At 44.5% G+C, this 16811-nt stretch overlaps 1 protein-coding gene across 1 annotated transcript; it reads right to left on the bottom strand.

The window, feature by feature from the left end:
• Nucleotides 1-12871: 12871 nt before the first annotated feature.
• CLPSL2 (colipase like 2) lies at nucleotides 12872-15487 on the bottom strand. Its single transcript, XM_049871192.1, has 4 exons — nucleotides 15404-15487; nucleotides 14343-14465; nucleotides 14039-14117; nucleotides 12872-13047 (listed from the first exon to the last, which is right to left on the bottom strand). Exons 1-4 carry the CDS (start codon nucleotides 15485-15487, stop codon nucleotides 12872-12874), a joined length of 462 nt encoding a protein of 153 aa, XP_049727149.1.
• Between the last annotated feature and the right edge of the window lie 1324 nt (nucleotides 15488-16811).

Below are 16811 nucleotides of genomic sequence, written 5' to 3'. Positions count from 1 at the left end.
GTTCGTCCTCAGTTTCTCTGATCCTGTCTTCTATCACTGCAAACCTTCTCCTCAGCCTTTCTGTTATGCTGTCCATTTCTGAAATCTTGTTGTTTATCTTTTGGATTTCTAGTTGGTGTTTTTGTATGATCTAGTTGTGAATTCATTTTGGCATTTTGTTCTGGTATTATTTTCCTGAATTCTTCCATTTTTTTTGGTCTGCATTTTCCATAAATTTGTCTATTTTTTCCTCGTTTTTGTCTGCTTTTTGCTTCAACTTTTGGATAGCTCTGAATGTTAGAGATTTGAATTCCCTATCAGGTAATTCTAGTATATTTTCTTCTACTGCAAAGTCATCTGGTGTTTTTATTTTGGACACCTACTGGAACCATCCTGTTCTGTTTTTTTTTTTTAATATATTTTGGTATTGTCTGCTGTCTTTGAGACATTAGTAGTTATTTTCCTCCTTTATTGATTGTAGTTCTGTTTGACTCGTCCTGCTTTTTTGTTTCATTTGGTTATGTCTTAGCAGGTGGGCTGTGTGTTCTTTGTTGTTTACTCATCTGTGGCCCTGATACTTTTCACCTTCTTGTCCGGTAGGCAGGGCCAGGCACCCAGCTATGGTGCAGCAGGGCAGGTCCAGTGGGTGCTCTGCCTCCTGCTGGGAACTTCGTGAAGCTGCTTTGCTGTACTCCCTGTCTGCCAATCACTGATGTAGGAGGGGTGAATCCAAGTGGCACAGACGCTGCTCTTCCCAGCCAGCTGAGCCACCACTGCCAGCCAGGAAGCACAGAGGTAGAGCAGAGCAGAGAGGATGAGGTGTGGGAAAGCATGTATCACTGGTTACTGGGTGTTCTGTCTCCTTCTGGGAGCTCCAAGAAGCTGCTTTCTCATGCTCCCTGTCTGCCAGTCTCTGAAAGGAGTCCAAGATGGCAAATCCATGCTGCATTAGCTGACAGGGGACCTCCACATGTAACTCTCCTTTCTCCCTGTTCTCTGTTAGTTTCTTATTCTGTTTGGTGCTTGGGTGAGTTCTTTATCTCTTCATTTGGCACTTCAGATTCCAGGATGACCTTTGTTTCTGTTTTACTTAGTTTTTTGGGTCTTTGCTGTGAAGGGATGGTGTGGTGCTTGTATGGCACCATGTTGGCTAGAAGTCTTTTATTTTTTTTTATTACTCACATGATGGGACTTTCTGGGGTAGCAGGCAGGCACAAGTAGGGTGCAAGAGCAAAGGGGGCAGGTGGTTTTAACTTTTTTTGGCTTGAGGTGAGGTCAGGGTGAGGGTTCCTTATGCAGAGTGGTGTTTTCATGGTTTGAACTTCCTACCAGGACCAAGGGAGGGAGTTCATGGGTTTTCTGCTCATGTTGCCCAGAAGTGGGGTAAGAGGAGTGGGACAAGGTGGAGCTTAAAAGCTGTCATCAACCAAAGATTAAAAATGGAGTCTTCTTTTTTGTTACATTACACTTGCTCTTCTATGCTGGGGCCCAGCAGTTACACATGCTACTTGCACCTGAGGCTCACCGGCCAGAAAATTCACACAGCCAACTACCTGAAGGAAGGCAGTCCTTCTGGGCACTGAGGAAGAAGAAAAGGAAACAGGCTTTGGTGTATTCATAGCATCGTTTCTGCCATGTGTTGAAAAAAGAAAGAAAAAATAAAGGGATAGACACCTCACCTTAGAAACGTGCATTTTCAGAGAGGGACTGGAAGCCCAGGGTTATTATACGCAGAGTCACTATGAGTCAGAATTGACTCCACAGCAATGGGTCTGGCTTGGGGCTTTTAGGGACCATAGAAATAAGTGGAGAGAGATGTGGCTAAATTAAAATGGCCTGGAACTTCTGCCCTCTCAATATTAAGATTATTCCACATCTCTAAAACTTCTGAATGAGGAACATATTAACATTTGAACATCCAGACACAGAAAAACAATGCCTCTGAATCTGCATATTAACTCCCATAGAGAAAGCAAACAAGTATTTTATTACTACAATAGGAAAGGGAGATTCTAAAAAGTTTTTCATTGTCAGGGGATAGGGAATCAGTCAGGATTTACTTGGTTACAAGTGACAGAAACCTAACCCAAGCTGGTTCAGTAAAAAAGTGAATTTACTAGCTTAACGTAGCTTAAAAGTCCAGGGGTAGAGCTGTCTGGCTTAAAGCACAGCTTGTTCTAGGGCTAAAATGAAGACAGTATAATCTAGCTCCACTCACCTCTGTGTTGGCTTCATTTTGACTCCATAAGGTGATACGATGGCTGCCAGTAGCCACAGAACTACTTCCTCCCAAACCCAAAAGAAAAGGAAGTATCTCTTCTTGGTAACTGTTATATAAATCCTGGCCTTTACTTGACTAGACAAAATGGGTCATATGCCCATTTCCAATCCTAACGCTGAGGCCTCATGACCACCTACTGAACCAATCCCTGTGTCCAGAGGATTCAGTGCTCTGATGTGGATGGAGCCCCACTCAGCCTCATGGACTGAGAATTGAGGGGGGTGAGTGGTTCCCTCAAAGAAAATTCAGGGTTACCAGAGAAAGAGAACAATGGATCTTTGGCAGGAAAAATCAGTAAATGTTCCTTATATTTAGAAATAGGAATTTATAGTGGTAGCACAGTGGTTAAGAGCTTGGGCTTCTAACCAAAATGTTGGCAGTTCAAATCCACTAGTTACTCCTTGGAAATTCTATGGGGCAGTTCTACTTTGTCCTATAGAGTTGCGATGAGTTGGAATTGACTCGACAGCAACAGGTACCCATTGCATCAAGAAGCCCTGGTAGCACAGTGGTTAAAGTGCTCAGCTGCTAACCAAAAGTTTGGTGGCTCGAATTCACCAGCCACTCAGTGGCAGAAAGATGCGGCAGTCTGCTTCCGTAAAGGTTACAGCCTTAGAAACCCTGTGGAGCAGTTCTAGTCTGTCCTATAGTGTCGCTGTGAGTTGGAATTGACTCATTGGCAATGGGTTTTGGTCTTGACCTATTGTGTCTGTTGTATGGTGAAAAATATCACAAAGTTTAGTAAAGCAAAAAGAAAGGTTTATTCAGCATATATTCAAAAAGGGAAAAGTGGGAAGCAGATGAGAATGCTGCTAAAGCCATGTCTGTCCAAGTCCACAGAATATTACAGAATAGGCAAGAATGGGAAAATGGACAAGCATGCTGCCACAGCCATGTCTGCCCGAGTCCAAAGAACAGTACAGTGTCATCAGTATACATTAACATTACAAAATGGGCAAAACCACCGAACACTTCACTTTTTCACAGATTGGCTAGAAACTGTGATCCTACATTTTGGATTGTGTTTCTTAATAATCATTGGTTCAGGCTTCAGTAAGGACAGTCATGAGGGTCTTCACAGGTCCAACAAATTTTCTATTCACTAAATGCTAATAGGAAAAGAAGAATGGAAAGTCTCCTGTTCTGTTAGATTGGCTTATGTGAAAGTTTCCATAAAAGATTTTTTCCAAGATTATCTTATCTATTTATAGCTCAGGGCCCAGGTAATGTGTCCTTTTGAGTCCTTGTGAGCCCAGCTCCAGCTAGGTCACATTCTCCATGCTCAAGGACAGAGAAGAATGATTCCAATATTATTTCCTAGATCAGTTTAATTTAAAGCAATGCAAATGCTACTGGCACAAACTTTATTTAGTGTATGGAGTCTTTATTGGTTTTAAATTTTATCGAAGTAAAAGTATTTACAAGACTTTTCATAAGTTACTACCAACTTCAGACCTCTTTCCAAAGCAACTGTTCGTTTGTGTCATAGTGTTTCGATCAAATTCTACTCATCTGGGGAAGACTTAGTGTTCTGGAGTCAACTTTACCTATACTTGGAAGGTTTCCTTCTCCATCAGTCAGTGTCTAGTCAGGAAAACAGAAACTACCTCGGTGTTTGAAATGGATACACAGGTAATGGAGGAGTTGGGAAACCAAACGGGATGGTGAGGCAACCAGGAAATTAGCAACAGCAGGAAGACATCAATGTCCCTACCTCTGGAGGGACAACATGATGAGACGGTGTGACTGGAGTCCTTGGACAGTACAGAGGGAGGGGCTAAAGGAAGGAGCTGTGGAGGAGACACTGGGGCTGCTGGAGACATCACCTGAAAGGAAGGGGAACAACTTCCTGACATCCCTCTTTCTCCATCCCCTCCAATCTTCAGCCAGTCCTGGAAGCCAGATGACAAAGGAGACTGGGAAATGTAGTTCCCAGGGATAAAGAGCACAGCAGGAAGTGGGTAAACAGGCAAATGACTGGCACACCATCCTCCCAAATCTACCCCGACCTGTCTTGCTCCTCTCCTTCCCCTACTCTTCAAGCTTGGCTTTACGGTGCTTTACTTGTAGGTGGATTTGGGAGGAGGAGGTAGTCATATCTGCTACATCATGCTTAGGGGTGGCAAGATTTAAATGTTTGGGGTACAGACCCATCACCCTGTGAAAGGACGCTCATAATTTTCCTTTGTTTTCATTCTCAATCATCGTGGAAATTTTGCCATTTTCACCTCTTGCAGAAAAGACAACTATGACTTGGTCACAGATGAAAGAGCCCTGGTGGCACAGCGGTTAAAGCGGTCCATCAAGTAAAATATGGCGCACACATAGAATAAAAATTGGTAGTCATTATCGATAAATTTTAAAATATAAATAAATGTCTTAGAGCAGAAATAGAGTAATGGTGACAAAGAATTGAAAAGATACAGGGACATAAAGAGGGCAGGAAACAGAATCAGACAAAGACAGAGAAACAGAAATGGAGAGGCAAAAAGACAGATGGAGAGAGACAGTGAGAGAAAGAAAGCACACTTTGAAATTATTAATACTGTTTCTCTTAGTTTGTCTATTTCTTATTATTTTTTCCTGCAATAAACAAGTATTATTTATGTAATACTTGAAATGAATAAATGAAATAATAAATGAAAAAAAAATTAGGCAGTCACTAATGTTTTAAAGGCATCCCCGGGTGGTGCAAATAGTTAATAGTTAATGTTATTAACCTTAAGGTTGGAGGTTCGAGTCCACCCAGAAGCACCTTGGAAGAAAGGCCTGGCAGTCTACTTGCAGATAATCAGCCGTTGAAAACCCTGTGGAGCACAGATCTACTCTGATACATATGGGGCCGCCGTGAGTCAGAATTGACTGGATGGCAAACGACTACCATATGCTGACTTAAGTACTGAGACTGTTAAACATTTTTTGCCAACCAAAGCCCACCCCCACTCCCAGGAATTTTCATAAGCGCTAGGATAATTTCTTTAACACGGTGCTGTAAAAAAAAAAAAAATTAGCCTAGCACTTACAAAAATACCTCACGGAGGGAGGGCACGGTTGGCAAAAAAATGTATAACATGTACTTTATTTGTATTAAAATACACTAATTTTAAAAAATAATTAATTTTGTTGTAGTGCTTGAGCATATACACAGCAGAACATACACCAATTCAATTTCTATGTGTACAATTCAGTGACACTGAGTACATTCTTTGAGTTGTGAAACCATTCCCACCCTCTTTTTCCAAGTTGTTCCTCCACCATTAACATAAACTCATTGCCCCGTAAGTGTCCTATCTAATCTTTCAAGTTACCATTGTCAATTCAAGCCTCGAGTTGCAGTAGTGAAGGATTCTATGGCGAAAATATTAAATGACGCAGGAAGCACCAAAAGAAGATGGAAGGAATACACAGTCATGACACTAAAAAGAATTAGTCGGTGTTCAACCATTTCAAGAGGTGGCATATGATCAGGAACCGATGGTACTGAACGAAGAAGTCCAAGCTGCTCTGAAGGCATTGGCGAAAAACAAGGCTCCAGGAATTGATGGAATATCAATTGAGACGTTTCAACAAACAGATGCAGCACTGGAGGTGCTCACTCGTCTATGCTAAGAAATATGGTAGGCAGCTTCCTGACCAACTGACTGGAAGAGGTCCATATTTATGCCTATTCCCAAGAAAGGTGATCCAACCGAATGTGGAAATTATAGAACAATATCGTTAATATCACACACAAGCAAAATTTTGCTGAGGATCATTCAAAAAGGGCTGCAGCAGTATATCGACAGGGAACTGCCAGAAATCCAGGCTGGTTTCAGAAGAGGACGTGGAAGCAGGGATATCATTGCTGATGTCAGATGGATGCTGGCTGAAAGCAGAGAATACCAGAAGGATGTTTACCTGTGTTTTATTGACTATGCAAAGGCATTCGACTGTGTGGATCATAACAAATTATGGATAACGTTGCGAAGAATGGGAATTCCAAAACACTTAATTGTGCTCATGAGGAACCTTTACATAGATCAAGAGGCAGTTGTTCAGACAGAACAAGGGGATAACTGCATGGTTTAAAGTCAGGAAAGGTGTGCGTCAGGGTTGTATTCTTTCACCATACCTATTCAATCTGTACGCTGAGCAAATAATCCGAGAAGCTGGACTATATGAAGAAGAACGGGGCATCAGGACTGGAGGAAGACTCATTAACGACCTGCGTTATGCAGATGACACAACCTTGCTTGCTGAAAGTGAAGAGGACTTGAAGATCAAAGACCACAGGCTCCAGTATGGATTGCACCTCAACATAAAGAAAACAAAAATGCTCACAACTGGACCAACGAGCAACATCATGATAACCGGAGAAAAGATTGAAGTTGTGAAGGATTTCATTTTACTTGGATCCACAATCAACAGCCATGGAAGCAGCAGTCAAGAAATCAAAAGACGCATTGCACAGGGTAAATCTGCTACAAAGGACCTCTTTAACGTGTTGAAGAGCAAAGATGTCACCCTGAAGACTTAGGTGCGCCTGACCGAAGCTGTGGTATTTTCAATCGCATCATATGCATGTGAAAGCTGGACAATGAATAAGGAAGACCGAAGAAGAATTGACGCCTTTGAAATGTGGTCTGTCTTGGAAGAAGTACAACCAGAGTGCTTCTTAGGAGCAAGGATGGCGAGACTGCATCTTACATACTTTGGACATGTTGCCAGGAGGGATCAGTGTCTGGAGAAGGACTTCATGCTTGGCAAATTACAGGGTCAGTGGAAAAGAGGAAGACCCTCAACGAGGTAGATTGACACAGTGGCTGCAACAATGGGGTCAAGCATAACAAGGATTGTAAGGATGGCGCAGGACCGGGCAGTGTTTCATTCTGTTGTGCATAGGGTCACTATGAGTCGGAGCCGACTTGATGGCACCTAACAACAACAACATTGTCGATTGATCCCAGATAGATCTTAAAAGAGCACAATGCTCAAGGCAGATATTCTTTACTAGTTGATCTAAAGTATAGTTTGGTTTTTTTCAACATTTTGTGTTTTAAAGTTTACACAGTAAATTAGTTTCCCACTCAACAAGTCATACACAAATTGTTCCCTGACATTGGTTGCTATCCTTGCAATGTGTCAGCACTCCCCCATTCCCACCCTGCCTTCCCCTTTTCCATCCCTCCGGTTTCCCTGCGCATCCTTGCCTTCTCATCTTTGCTTTTGGCCAAATGTTACGCATTTGGTCTCGTATAGTTGATTGTTCTAAGAAGCACATTCCTCACAGGTGTTATTGTTTATTTTATAGGCCAATCTATTATTTGGCTGAAAGGTGAACTCCGAGAGTGCCTTCAGTTCCAGTTTAAAAAGGTGTCTTAGGACAATAGTCTCAAGGGATCCTCCAGTCTCTATCAGTCCAGTAAGTCTGGTCTTTTTAATGAATTTTCCTTCTACATTTTTCTCCCATTCTAACCAGGACCTTCCATTGTGTCCCTAGTCAGTACTGTTGGTAGTCGTAGCCAGGCACCATTTAGTTCTTTTGGTCTCAGGCTAGAGGAGGCCATGGTTCCTGTGAGCCATTAGTCCTGTGGACTAACTCCTTCCTGGAGTCTTTGGTTTCCTTCACTCTTCTCTGCTCCAGATGGGAAAGGACCAATAGTTGTATCTTGGCCACTCGCAAGCTTTTAAGACCCCAGACTCTACTCACCAAACTAGGATGTAGACTATTACTTTTATGAACTATGTTATGCCAATTGACTTAGATGTCCCCTGAGACTATGGTCCTTAGCTTTGAAGCCCAGTAACTCAGTCCCACAAGGTGTTTGGATGTGTCTCAGAAGTTTCCATAACTGTGCTCCCTATGTGCTCTATTATATATATGAATATATATGCAGCATATACAAATATGTATATATAAATGGCCACAACTATACCTATATATGGAGCCCTGGTGGTGCAGTGGTTAAGAGCTCGTTTGCTAACCAAAAGGTCGGCAGGTGGAATCCACCAGCCAGCCTTTGGAAACCCAACAGGGCAGTACTACTCTGACCTACAGAGTCGCTATGAGTTGGAATCAACTCAGTGGCAATAGGTTTGGTTTTTTGGTTTTATACCTGTATATGCATGTGCACGTACTCCCATATGCCCTCCCACACCTATATAGCATGCATATCTACCTATGTAACCACTCACAAATTTGTGGTTGTTATTACTGTTGTTGCAGAATTGTATACGTTATAGCATTTACCATAGTTGTCCTTTACTCTTTCATGCCTCTCAGTGTCTTCATTTACCTTGGTCACATTGTGCTGACTTTCTCCATACTGTGTATTACCTTCCTGGTCACACAAATTAGTAGGTGATTCTCCTCTCCCCTCCTCCCATCCCTGGTAACCGTCAAAGAATTTTGCTTTCTGTGTCTAGACCTATTCTGGACTTTATAAAGGTGGTGTCATGCAATATTTGTCCTTTTTATTACTGACTTATTTCACTCTGCATAATGCCCTTCAGAGGAGCCCTGGTGGTGCAGTGGTTAAGTACTTGGCTGCTAACCAAAAAGGTCAGTGGTTCAAATCCACCAGCTCATGGCAGGAGAAAGATGTGGCAGTCTGCCTCCGTAAAGATTTACAGCCTTGGAAACCCTATGGGGCAGTTCTATTCTGTCCTGTAGGGTCGCTATGAGTTGGACTTGACTTTTTTTAATGTCCTGAGATTCATCCATGTTGTACGATGTTTCACCAACTCATTATTCTTTATCGTTGGATAGCATTCCATTGTAGGTATGTTCTACATTTTGCTTATCCATTCATCTGATGAACATGTAGGTTGTTTCCATCGTTTTGCTATTATGAATTACACTGCAATGAACACGGGTGTGCATATGTCTATTTGTGTCACTGCTCTTAAAATTTCTCTAGGATAAACACCTAGGAGTGGGATTGCTGGATCATATGGTATGTCTATTTCTAGCTTTTTGAGGAAGTGCCATACTGTTTTCCATAGTGGTTGTACCATTTTACAATCCCATCAGCAATGTATAAGAGTTCCAATCTCCCCATAACCTTGTCAGCATTTGTTGTTTTCTGTTTTTTTGATCAGTGCCATTTTTGCAGGGGTGAGATGGTATTTCATTGTAGTTTTGCTTTGCATCTAATGGCTAATGACTCACATTTTTTAATGGCTAATGATGGCGAGCACTCTTCATGTGTGTTAGCTGCCTGAATGTCTTCTTTGTTGAAGTGGCTGTTCATGTCTTTTGCCCCTTTTTTGATTGGATTTTTTTTGTCTTTTTGTTTTTCAGGTATTGAAGTTTTCTATATATTTTAGAGATTAGACCTTTGTCAGGTATGTCATTGCAAATTTTTTTTTCCCAGTCTGTAGATTCTCTTGGTAAAACCTTTTAATGAGCATAAATATTCAGTTTTTAGGAGATACTAGTTATCGAGTTTATCTTCTGTTGTGTATTTTTAGTTATGTTCAATAGTGTGTTTATGCCATAAATTAGGATGCCTAGCTTTGTTCCTATGTTATCTTCCAGGAATTTTATAGTTTTAGGTTTAACATTTAGGTCTTTGATCCATTTCGAGTTAGTTTTCTTGTATGGTATTGATCCTGTTTCATTTTTCTGCAAACGGATATACAGTTTTGTCAGCACCATTTGTTGAAGAGACGATCTTTTCCACATTGAAAGGACTTCAACCCTTTGTCAAAGATCAGCTGCCTACCACTGGATGGGTTTACTTCTGGGTTCTCAATTCTGTTCCTTTGGTCTATGTGTCTGTCGTTGTACCAGTACCAGGCTGTTTTGACTACCGCAGCCATGTAGTAAGTTCTGGGAAGTGCAAGGCCTCCTACTTTGCCCTTCAATAATCCTTTAGCTATTCAGGGCCTCTTTTCTTTCCATATAAAGCTGGAGATTAGTTTTTCCATTTCATTAAAGAATGTTACTGGGATTTGCATAGGGACTGCATTATATCTATAGACTACTTTGGGTAGTTATTTACATTTGCACAATGTTAAGTCTTCCTATCCAACTGCATGGTATGTTTTTCCATGTACGTAGGTCTCTTTTGGATTTTTGCAGTAGTATTTTGTAGTTTTCCTTGTATAAGGCTTTTACTTCCCTGGTTAGATTTATTCCTAGGTATTTTATCCTTTGGGGGTTATTGTAAACAGTACTGTTTTTTCAATTTCCTTTTCAGAGTTCTCCTTGTTAGTCTAGAAGAATCCAACTGATTTTTGTGTTGCTCTTGTACCCCACCACTTTGCTGAAACTTTCTTCTAGTTCCAGTAACTTCCTTGTGGAATCTCTGGGATTTTCTATGTATAGGCTCATGTCATCTGCAAATAGGGATAGTTTTACTTCTTCCTTACCAATTTGGATATCCTTTATTTCTCTTTCTTGCCTTATTGCTCTGGCTAGGACTTCCAGTACAATATTGAATAAGAGTGGTGATAATGGGTATCCTTGTCTCATTCAGGTTCTCAAGGGGAATGCTTTCAATCTCTCTCCATTGAGAATAATGTTTGCTGTTGGTTATTGTTTGGTTTTAAGAAGATGTCAGGGGATGTTTTTGGTTTAAGGCTTAAAGATTATCTCAGGGCAATAGTTTCTTGAGCTTATCCAGCCTCTATGGCTCTAAAATGTCTGGATTCCATGAGAATTTGAAATTCTGTTCTACACTTTCCCCCTTTTGATCAGGATTCTTCTATAAACTCTTTGATCAAAATGCTCAGTAGTGGTAGCCAGGCACCACCAGTTCTTCTGGTCTCATGGCAAAGGGGGCAGTTGTTCATGGAGGCAATTAGCCATGCACTCCTTTTTGTCCTCCTATTCCTAACTTTCCTTCTTCCTCTATTGTTCTGGTGAATATTTTTAAAAATACGTTGGTGACATAGAGGAAATGACCAAGAGATAATGATACAAGAGAAAAAACAAGTCCTGCCTCTGAGTGAAGCAAAGGATCTCTGAGCTACACTGAGGTTATGTCCGGTGAGGGGTGGCAAGTAGTCTGAGCTTGGGGTGATATAGGGTCTCAGGGTACCAGTGTGACCCAGGAGAGTGGGTCTAGACATCAGAGCTGAGACCAAGACACCTTCATCAGAATCTGACCAGGGAAGGAAGTAGAGTTCTGAGTTTCCACTGGAGGGGAGGACTTGCTGGTTATGGAACATGCATGTTATATCTACATCACTCGCTTCAGAATTTGGGAAGCTGGCTTCATCCCTGCACATAACCCAGCCTGAGCCAATCAGCAAAATTCCACCATAGTGATTGGCTCAGGGGGTAGCAAGCAGACTAAGCCAATCCAATCAAAACTAGTCTTAGGATGTTTGCTGAGAATTATGGGACAGAAGTATTTCCTTTCTTTAGAAGGCACAGTATGGAGATGTGAGGTGGATTTATGGTTAGGAGCCTGGCTTGTGAAGTGAGACTGCCTGGGTTCAAATCCCAGCCCTCTCCTTACTAAGAGGGAAACTTTGAACCTCAATACCCTATCTTTAAAATAGGGAAAATTATACCAGTTACTAGCTGCCATTGAGTCAGTCTTACTCATGGTGACCCCCATGGGTGTCAGAGTAGACCTGTGCTCCACAGGGTTTTCAATGGCTGATTTTCCAGAAGATCACCAGGCCTTTCTTCTGAGGCACTTCTGTGTGGATTCAAACTGACAACCTTTCCATTAGCAGCCAAGTGCCATTAACAGTTTGCATCACCCAGGGACTCGAGGGATAATTATATTACCTACAGTAGCATTCTTTCGACAATAAGATGAGTTAGTATACGTAAAGCACTTTGTGCAGTGCCTGGCATGGAGTAAGTATTCAATAAATATTACATATTATTATTAGATGACACTGAAACTTCTGCAGCTTCCTGGAGGCCACGGAGCTGCCCTGCCTCTGGACTTCCGTTTCTGACCACCAATAAACCAATTTGAGGTGGTTTTTCAGATACCCGCACAGAAAGAGTCCTCACTGAGGACTGAGTGATACGACCCAATGGTATGACCTTGGGCAAGTGTCATGTAGCTCCTCTGAGCCTCAGTTTCCTCATCTATAAAAAGGAAATGATATATCTGAGAGAGTGGAGACATTTCATACATCAGGTGCCTTCCCACCACAGGCATGGATGTGGGTGGACTCCAACCTCCAACTTTTTGGTCAGCAGCTGAGAGAGTTAACCATTTTGCATTTATGCTTCACATACATATTCTCACAAACACTCTCGCAATGACCTCCACCCTTCTGCTCCCCTCACAGACTGTTGAGATGCCCCCATTTAGTCTCTCCCCACCACACACTCAAACACCCACATCCTAGCACACATTCTCCAGGCATATTCTTTAACCCTGCCCCTCCCACACAACCCCCTCATTCCAAGACATGGCCTCTTCCTGGACCCAGCCTCACTTCACCCACAGTCCCCCTGCCCTGTTCCCTTCCTGAAGTTCCGGCCCTGAGGCCACCATGCCTTCAGACAGGGCCAAACTCCTCCATGCCTCCCTGCCTCGAGTGTCCTCTTTCTCGTGCCCCCGGACTGTGACCAGTCCCCACCAGGGCCCCTCTCCCAGGAAGTTCAGGCAGAGACCAGAGACTGGAAGTAACTTTAATATCCCAGGAGCTGGTTCAGAGCAGGGTAGGGGCACCCAAAGCCTCTGGCTCCAAGGAGGGAAGGAGAGGTGATAGTGACCAGCCTGGGTACCCCTCTAAAGCACATGACACCGGCGGGGACACAGCAAGTCCCTGGCTATGCAACTCAAGCCCAGTCGGCAGGGGCAGATGATGTTGGTGGCCCCCTTGGTCTGTGGGAAGGAGGTATGAGAGTTGAGAGTCACCAAGGTACAGGGAGAAAGGAGCCTTAAACTTCCTGGGGAGCAGGAGCAAGAGCACAAGTGCTAGGGTGAGACAGATCTGGGGTCCAATTCCAGTTCTACAGCTTATACCTGGATGATCCTGGGCAAGTTAATTAGCTTCTCTGGCTCAGTTTCCTCATCTGTCAAATTGGAATAATTACAGAACTCACCTCACAGGGTTTTTGCAAGGATTAAATGAGATGAAGTAGGTCAAGGGCCTGTAATAAAAATACCTTGGTGGTGCAGTGGTTAAGCACTCACTGCTTATAGAAAGGTCAGTAGTTAAAATCCACCAGCAGCTCCATGAGAGAAAAATGTGGCAGTCTGCTTCTGTAAAGATTACAACCTTGGAAACCCTATGGGGCAGTTCTACACTGTCCTATAGGGTTGCTACGAGTCAGAATTGATTTGATGGCAACGGGTTTGGTTTTTTTTTTTTTTTTTTCTGGCCATTTCAGGCTGGTTCCTTAAGGCAATGCCATCTCCCCAGGCAGGGACATGGAGGCCAGGCTCATCCTCCTTAGAAAGGTTTGGGCCCAGAGCCAGATGAGAGATAGCCAAGAAAAACAAGATGTATTCTGTCTTCTCCTTCTGCTCCTGCGTTTCCACAGCCAATAACAACCATGCTTGACTGAGCACCACTTATGGGCAGGAGTAGCCTGGTGATGTAGGTATGTCAGCCCATTTTACAGATGAGGAAAGTAAGGCCCAGAAAGTGGAAGTGACCTGTATGAGGTCACACAGACGGGGGTGCCAAAGCCAGGTTTTAACTCAGGTCCATCTTCAAAGCTTTAGTCCTGCCATCGCAGTGCCATGCTCCTTTCAAGAAATTAGGTTCTTATGGCAGGGAGATGGGGAGTGGTAGGGGGAAGAAGGTCTTTTTCTAACTAAAAAAAATAGTAATATTCACTCATTCGACAAACATTTGTTGAGCACCTACTATGTGCAGGCACCAGGCTGGGAGTAGGGGATTCAAAGATGAGTAAGACACCATCCCTGCCCTTGAAGAGCTCCAACCAGTAGGGGAAGCAAGGAGAAGCCATGGCTGAAGTTATGACCCAAGCAAGAGTGTGGGAGCTCCGAAACGGTGGCTGGAGTTGAGTCTTGCAAGAGTTTGCCAGGTGGAGAAGGAGGAAGGGCACTTCTAGGCAGAGGGAATGTGCAAAAGCAGGTAGGGCCTTATGTCTTCTTTTACTTCCCCCACCCTGCTTGCCAGAAGGGGCTGCCCCACCCCAGAGCCTCACCTGGGGCAAGCACATCATGGTATACCCGGCCTTGGGGGCACAGAAGGCACCACCGTTGTCAAAGTCGATGAGGCAGCAGTCACTGTGGCATTCAGAGTGGTGGGAGCATTCAGCCCCATCGATCTGTGGGGACAGGCAGGACCTCTGCCAGGCTGGGGACAGCCCCTGGATCACCAGTTCTCTGGCTGTGTATGTGCATGAGGGGTGGAGGATTGGTTCCCTGCATTGCCAAAGAGCCCTGGGGGTCCAGGAGGGAAAGCCATGAAAGGGTCACTACAAGCCCCACCTCTACTGCACCCCCCCCAGCAGGACTCAGTGGGGCAGGGGAGATGAAGGGTGGGGGCTTAGCATTTTTCCTCTGCCTTCCCTTTCCTGGGCCCCCTTTTACCTCTGTGGGTCCCAAAGGGGGCGTTTTGTTGTTAGGTGCCATGGAGTCGATTTTTGATCTTTGGCTCCTAGGGACCTCATGTGAGAGAGTAGAACTGCTCCCATAGGGTTTTCTAGGCTGTAGCCTTTATGGGAGCAGATCACCAGGTCCTTCTCCCATAGAGCCTATGGGCGGGTTGGGGGTGGGGCAAATACTCCCAAATCACACTTCAGTAAGGAGTTGGGCAGAAAGGGAGAAAGAGAAGGGGAAGGAAAGAAAGAGCCATTGTGTCTAGAGGGTCACTGTGGGGGGTAGGGGGGAGGGTGAGGAGGGAAACTAGAGCAGGTAGGGAGGATTTGGCTGGGGATCTTCCAAGAGGGTAAGTGGCTGGAGAGGGGCATTGGGTGAGGGGAGCGTGTGTCAGGACAGAGCGTGTGGGGAGGGGTGGGGTGCTGATCATAAGGGCACTTTCACCTCCGGGGCCACCGGGGGAAAGATGAGGTAGGGCTTTGAAGTCTGTTTGGGAGTCCCCTAAGCCTCCTGGGAACAAATCCCAAATTCGCGTGGTTTCTGCTCCCACTCCTCCCTCCAAACCCAACCAGTGCCTTCTAGCTCAACTGTCTGCGATCCCTGGGCCACCCCCTCTCCACCTAGTATTACAGCGTAAGGTCCCGGAAACGCTCTTTTGGCTCACCTTCAACAACACTCTTCTAAACCGCAGGGGCTCGCCCCAGCAGAGGAGCAGGACCCCTGCGAGGAGGGCGAAGGCTGTGGCCATGGGCTTGGACGGCAGAGATCAAGCGGGGCTCCTGAAAGACCGGGCAGGATAAACTCCTTTCCCCTGCCACTTGACCCTCCACCGCGGGGGCCCGCCCCCGGTGGGGGGGTGGAGGGCGAGGGAGTTAATAGGTCAAAGGCGTCCCCGCCCCGACGGGGTGAGCCTCCCAACTCCTCTTTTGCTGGAGGGGAAGCCAGACAGCTCAGCGGAAGACTCTCCAAACCTCAAGAAGGGATGGACCAGGGAAAGGTGTTCAAGGGAGACCTGGCTGGAATGTGTTCGAGCCTTGGATGTGCAGGGTGGTGGGCTGGCGGGGAGGGGCTGCAGGTGCTTTTCCAAATAAAAGCTTTTTAAACTGGAAAATAAAACTTTCTGTTAAAAAATTACACAAAACTTAACTTATATGCTGAAATGAAAAAAGCTTCCTTCTTGTTATCTTGACTCTCTCCCTCTGCCCCTGCTGTTCAGTTGTATCAAGCTCTCCCCTGCTCCCTTCATTCCTTTTTGGGACTCTCACTCAGCGCCTGACCCCCTCCTTTTACCCTCCCCAGGCCCAGTCTCCTCATCTGTGAAGAATCAGGAGGTAGGACAAGATGGCTTCTAAGACCTAGAGCTCTTCCAGTCGGGATGATTCTATTAATTGTATGAAAGTCAAGGTGTCGGGACAAAATGGCATTGCGGAGCTGGAAAACTCAGAGGAGTGGAAGGAGGATAAGGGAAACCTGCTATAGCAATCAGTGGAATTGGGGAAAAGCCGGCCTTCCTCGACTTCCTTCTAGATGAAGTCTCCACCCCTCCCCGTACCTTGCTTGCCTCCGCTTTTAAAATTTTGCTCTCAAGAAAAGATCTTAGTACCTCTCTTAGGTCTTTTCTCCAAGAATCACAGCTCCCACAGTACTCCAAGGGCTTTTTGTCCATTGTCTCAATTAGCCGTCTGCATATTAGAGGTCCCTGGGTGGCGCAAATGGTTTGCACTTGACTACTAACTGGAGGGTTGGTGGTTTGAACCCACCCAGCAGTGCCACAGAAGAAAGGTCTGATGTTCTGCTTCTGTAAAGATTATAGCCAAGAAAACCCTATAGAGCAGCTCTACCCTGTCACACATGGGGTTGCTATGAGCCAGAATTAACTTGAAGGCAATGGGTTTGGTTTTTGGTTTTGGTATTATTTAGAGTAACACTAGCCATCACAACAGATAACTCTTGAAATGTCAGTGGCTTGTCATGATGTTGCTTTACTTATCACTCAGGAAAAGTCTGATAGGGAGAAGGAGGCCCTCTTCCATCTCATTACCATGCCATCTGGAAGACTGGCCTCCTAGGTC

Source organism: Elephas maximus, chromosome 1 (genome assembly GCF_024166365.1).
Source record: "Elephas maximus indicus isolate mEleMax1 chromosome 1, mEleMax1 primary haplotype, whole genome shotgun sequence".
Lineage (NCBI taxonomy): Eukaryota > Metazoa > Chordata > Mammalia > Proboscidea > Elephantidae > Elephas > Elephas maximus.
This window is presented reverse-complemented; position numbering and strand designations above follow the sequence as displayed.